Source organism: Macrosteles quadrilineatus, unplaced genomic scaffold, assembly GCF_028750875.1.
Source record: "Macrosteles quadrilineatus isolate MER2022 unplaced genomic scaffold, UCM_ALF_1.0 Scaffold_8__2_contigs__length_117827958, whole genome shotgun sequence".
Classification (NCBI taxonomy): Eukaryota; Metazoa; Arthropoda; class Insecta; order Hemiptera; family Cicadellidae; genus Macrosteles; species Macrosteles quadrilineatus.
In genome coordinates this window covers 17205772-17211831 of record NW_026542601.1, presented here as the reverse complement: position 1 = coordinate 17211831, position 6060 = coordinate 17205772, and the positions used below count along the sequence as shown (strand labels likewise).

Genomic DNA, 6060 nt, shown 5'->3' with positions numbered 1-6060 from the left:
TCACATAAGATAACATTACAGACAGGTGACATCAGCTCATTAATTCTAACTTTATTGATTTAAATTTAAATTTATGAACATAAATTTATTAAAATATTGAAAATAAAAAATACAGAATTGAAAACCGAGGCTGCACTTTACTTTAGGTCCTACACTCATTCGAATGAAAATATCGATCGATATATTGATTAATCGATTGTTTCATTCTAATCTAAAGTAAAGTGCAGCCAATCTTTCGTAAATACACAAATAATACCATAGCTACTTCCAAACAAAACAGCTGTTACAACAACACTTGCGACGTTGCCACTTCGAAGAACGTTGCCACTCACTAAACGTAATTATAACATAACTCAGTGGTGGTGCCACTTCCTCCCAAGTTGCGTCGATATCGATTGTCGATTCGGCTGCCCGGGCAGACTGAAAACGCAAATCGAACCATTATGATAAACACTTCTAGCAAATTTCCTTATAGGAAGTAGCTATTAACGTAGGTGGGCATGGTAAGACCTAGGACCGGGACCGATTTACTTTTTCATTTTGATGTCCCCAGAGGCCAAAAACACCATTCGATCAAATTATTTATATGTCCGTGAACACAATAGCTTGAGTAATTTTTGTCCGATTTTAAACATTAAACGCGGGAATAACAATATTGATTGGTCATAATAACTATTTTCTTCCTGAAACTAGCAAAAAATTAAATTTTCAACAGTACTTACTCGATCATTACTAAATAACTACAGTATATATCACATAGGCTACCATTAAAAAAAAACTAATCATTGTAGGCTTAAGTAATGTACGTAATTAATTTTTTAAGGTCAGTAAGATTGAAAATTTCATTTATGAAGGTTAATAATTACAAGTCTCAAGTCCTATATTTAGTTCTTTACATCTTAATTTGTGGGATTACTGGATTACTGTACTCAAGACTAATTTATCAGGGTTTTATTCGTTACTTTTAGAGACAAGCAAGAATGTTAAAAGGGAATTTTTGGTTTGTTGAGGGTATTTTTGAGGAAAAACAGGTAATTCTTTGCTCTGGAGGGGGTAATTGGGCCATATTGGATTGGCAACACTGGTTGAAGGCATTCGTTTTGTTATTTATTACCCTTGCCGACAGACCGCCACCACCCTCCACTGTTCGATCAAACACCATTACCGCAACGATACGCTGAACAGCTGTAGGAATCGATGGTGTAGTGGATAGCGCACCGGGCTGTTAATTCGGAGGTAGCCTGTTCGATATCCACCGGAAGCATTAACTTTTTGACTCGATTTTTTTCATTATCAGCAAGTTTGGTTGGTTTGGTTAGGTTATGATATAGTTTAATTTTATAATTTAAAAAATATATAATTGATTTTGAGTCATTAATAATATGAACAGAACTATTTCTGTTATTAGTAAACCTTCATTCGAAATTTTCATTATCAGCAAGTTTTGGTTAGTTTGGTTAGGTTATGACAGTCAAATAAATTTTAATTTAACCTACAAACGATACGTTTTGGCAGCGACAGTGATAGAAATAACAATTTCCCACGAACAGTTCGGCTATGCACGGTATGGTGCGTTCTGCACGGTGCGGTGGTGGGCGGTGGCGGTCTGTCGGTACGGTCTCGTTAACATTTTAGGCTACGCCTTTTAATTTGAATTGTTGAGCCTGCACTGTGTTAGTGTAAAACCTTTTAGATTGGATTGTAGTAAATTACCAACCTGACATAAAAATTTCAACATACGGTTCTGTTGGATATAACAGTTATTCTAATTACGTGAAAGTAGAAGGAATATCATATCAGAGGGGTATGATAGCTTAGTTAGGTCATAGCTTAGTTTAGTTAGGTCATTGCTTAGTTATGACTGGACAGTAAGTACAGGCCAAGGAGTCAAGTCTACTATAAACTATAAGGAGTCGGAGTCAATAAACTATGCCTACGTATAGTTTTCGTAACGGTACTTGTGTACAGGCCAAGGCAATCACTGTACTGTATTTATATAGGATAGGCGATTGTTTTCAATATTTTAAATTACAGAGTTCCTGCTTTATAAAATGCAGGTTAAATTTTCAATAACGACGATTTTCTTTTACTGTATTTAAACCAATATTTGATACAACACTAATAGCAATAAAGAAAATTAAAAGAAACAACCTGTTTGGAATAATTCAGGCGACTTACGGTAATAATTAGTTATGCGAATGCGATGCTACGACAGCACCCGCCGAACTCTTCAAATGAGGATTTTCCGCTCTGTTCAACCCGAAATTTTGACACTACTAAGCCATAAAGAAAAAAAGTTAAATACAAACAGTAAAATATATTTAATTATCTACAACTTTACTCCAGATAAAACTTTTCTGACCAAAAAAGACAATGTTAGTAGTTGACTAACTGTTTCATGTCTTGTTTCCAGTTTTTATCCAAAATAAACTTTATAATTAATAAACATAACCAACTAAATATTAATTTTAAAACTATACTCTTTGAATGAAGAGGTTATTTCCAAGCTCTCTAACGATTTTCAAAATTTGATCTCAATATTGCAAGGTTGTCAAAATACAGAGTAAATTTATAACGTCTGCAATTTTTGCCGATTCCGAGGCGTCACATCATTCTTATTTCTAGTAATCGTGTCATTCTTGTATCGCTTCTATGACCGAAAATTAGCATAACATTTTGAATCGCTTGTTTGATTTCCATGCCCGTTCTATAATATTTAATTAAGTTGTTATTCTGTGTTCGTTGGTTAAAGCAGCTGATTAAAACTGTCTTTTTAATTTCCTAATTGCATCAATATTATTGTTATGTATATAAAAAACATTTAGTTGACATCATCGCACTCAAATATTTGTAACATGAATCACTCTGAAAATCCAGACAGTAAATCTTTTCCGCCAATGGCAAAACAACATTTTTAAACATTCATATTATATATAGCCTACCATTGCTCAGTAATACAACCTAAGAGTAGTATTCAATGATCAATGGTATTAATCGGAATGCTGTAACAACTTTATGTAACTGATAAGGTTGAGACAACTAACTGACTTCCCCCATGTCAAGGAATTCCAGCTTTAACAGTAACCCCACAACCAATTTCTCAAAACTGTGCCAGAGGGTTATTCAATGGCACAGAAGTACGATATGAACTGACGCGACGTGACGAAGGAAAAATTAAACTTACACTGCAACCTCCCTTTGAAGTTAGAACGTGTCTTCCCAACAAACAAATTTTTTCCAAATAAACTCATAGATTAATCTGCATTACACTGATGAAATCACGGAAGTGTTTAACTTCAAAAGATCCACCAATACCATTTTAATACTTTTAAAGTTATTCCAAAGGAAGAGATACCAGGGGCCCATTTCATAATAAACTACAAGTTACAACTTGTAACTTGTAATTTCCATTAGATTTGCATTGGGCGATCAGCTGATTTACTATAGTTCGGCCGCTTAGAAAGCGACCTCCTCCAGCATTGGTTTAGCATTAGCGCGCAGGTCGTTTTCTAAGCGGCCGAACTATAATAATATTAGTTTGTACTTTATTATGAAATGGGCCCCAGATAGCATACTAACAACTCCGATGACGTACAGTATAGGAAATGTGTTATTCCAACCATATTTGGTAACTAACGCAATTAATATCGTTATTGTTTTTACATTTACTTTACACCTATCTCTAAAATATTCTACAAGTTCTAAATATGTATAATTTAACTCAATTTATCGCAGTTAGATGAGTTAGCGTAAGCCTTGAAAGTAACCGTCGATTTCGACGGGTTTCACCTAGTCTTTAAAATTTTACGTTTGTTTTCATGGTTTGTTTTAGTGCAATATAATTTGTTTTAAGTAACAGCTGGTTGAATATAAAAATATTCTTTAGAACTATCAGGTTAGTTTATTATTCTGTGATTTTGTCATTGATTATAGGATATAAGTAAGATTCTATAACAATTGATGTATACAAAGTGTTTTCAAAGGAAAGATAATGCAAATTATTTGTTCGACTGTTTGAGGAAAGAATAGGAAAATAACAATGTTTTAATTCTTTTTGGCAGCTTTTTGTTTACAGTAAATGTTTAACCACTTGAACTTTGCTTGGATTATAAATGGAAATATTGATATAACTTCTAGTTGACTACTCAATCCCAATCCCCGTACGTAGGACGGGCCAACACCTCGTTATATTTTATTTTAATTAAAACTAAAAAAATATATAAATAGATTTACGAAACCCCGTACTCGTGAACCGCCTCTATTTTAGAGTTACGAATAAAAAATAACTGAATTGAATTTCATGATGATAAACAACATTCGAGTATCGAGAAATTTCAAGAAGTAGTTTTAAAATTTCCCTGTTATTACGGCAAAACCCGACCTGCGAACACCGCCGAGTGCCGACAAAACAACATAGCAAGTTGTCCTTGACCAAGGAAATCTAGAGAGCAGTGGTGTTGGTCAGCTCCCCTCCCCTGCACTTGTAGTCCAAGTCCGTCCCGTCTCACAGTCGTAGCAATAGCAATAGCCCGCGACTTGTAGACAATCGCTGATCGCAGTTCAAAACACCGAGGTCGTGATGGCTCGCGTGTGTATGCTACTGCTTTGTTTGTGTCTAGTGGGATGGTCTTCTGGAAGCTCAAGACAAAAACGCATCGTTGGAGGAGAGCCCGCTAGTCCACCTCCTCCCGGAGCATCGGAGGACGAAAACGTTGTGGAAAACCCGGCGTTAACCTCTGTCCAGCCGGTTAAGCCTACGACAACCACGACCACCACTAGACCGCGGTTGCCAGCAGACGACGGAGGCCCCATCGTGTTCCTACGGAGAGGTCGGCGGCAGGCGAGGGTGACTGGAGTGAAAGAACCAGAGGGAATCTACGCCTTCAAAGGGTTGAGGTACGCTCGGCCTCCAACTGAGTCTTTGCGTTTTCAGGTAAAAAATATATCAGAATTGTTAATTAATTTGTTGAAAAAAGTTCTTGTAAAAGTCGTCTTGGAAAACTGTGGGGTTATTTTGAAGTCATTGAAAAATTCTTTGGTCAGTTTCCCACGGGTGTTATTCACTTCAGGATTTACAATTTGATGAAACTCCAGCTTTGAACCATTTCATGCATAAAGTTCAAAATATTTGTTTAAAAATATGAACCTTATGGCACACACACTTTTGTTTCATAATTGTTTTTGTATCATAATAAAAAAGTAAAAAAAAAAAAATGCTTGAGGATACTTTTGCTTATTGTGTTTATGTTTTAAATGTTAACTCAGGGATGTGGCTAATTTTGTCCTACTTGGACAAGTACAGTAACTATATTTTGATTCTCTGGGGTGTTAATTATGGTAACAATTTTGAACAACATTGATATTTTTTAACTCGAGCCTAGCCTCTTATAAAAAATCTTTAGTCTCACATAATAGTTAATATTATTTATTTCTCTTACCTTTATCAGTTATCGTGTTTCTCTTATTTTGCTTCTTATCTTATTTATTTTTGTTATTCTTAATCTCTCTTATTTATTGTTACTATTATCAAAGATTACATATGCTAACGCATATGTAATCTTTGCTATTATTTATTTTTGTTGTTATTTGCCAATTTATATTTTATTACTATTCGTAGTTCTATGAATGTTTTGTTTTAGGCTATATATTCCTACTTTACTTATTTACCAACTCAGTTAGCCTAACTTTTACAAGGAGGCTATGCACCTTTGAAAGTAGTAATATATTTCACAACAATTTCTAGAATGAACTTGACCTAAAGCTCTCTACCCTTAAGCTGTTTTTGGAAAGACAGAATAACACAACCATACAATAATAACTAGGCATTTCTACCCATTCCATTTAAATATAATAGGTAAAGGTACGGTACCCAATAACTATTCAAAAGCAACATCTGAGTTAGTCAAAATTCCATCATCGGTTCATGGTCAACAAGGAAATTAGTGAATCTTGGTCGAGAACAGGTTTGTAGATGTTAATGATAGATTCATTGACTGCACATTACCTGACCTTGGGGAACCCCGCTGCCTTCAAGATGAATAATTCCTGATATGACTGGCA

The 6060-nt window shown here is 35.0% G+C and overlaps 1 protein-coding gene across 1 annotated transcript in view; it reads left to right on the top strand.

Annotated features, from left to right (window-relative positions):
* Positions 1–4509: 4509 nt before the first annotated feature.
* LOC129001178 (carboxylic ester hydrolase) overlaps positions 4510–6060 on the top strand; it is a 100547-nt gene continuing 98996 nt past the window's right edge. Inside the window, exon 1 of the mRNA XM_054428391.1 lies at positions 4510–4933. Coding sequence (XP_054284366.1) covers positions 4580–4933 — 354 coding nt within the window. The 5' untranslated portion in view covers positions 4510–4579. The remainder of the gene's footprint in view (positions 4934–6060) is intronic.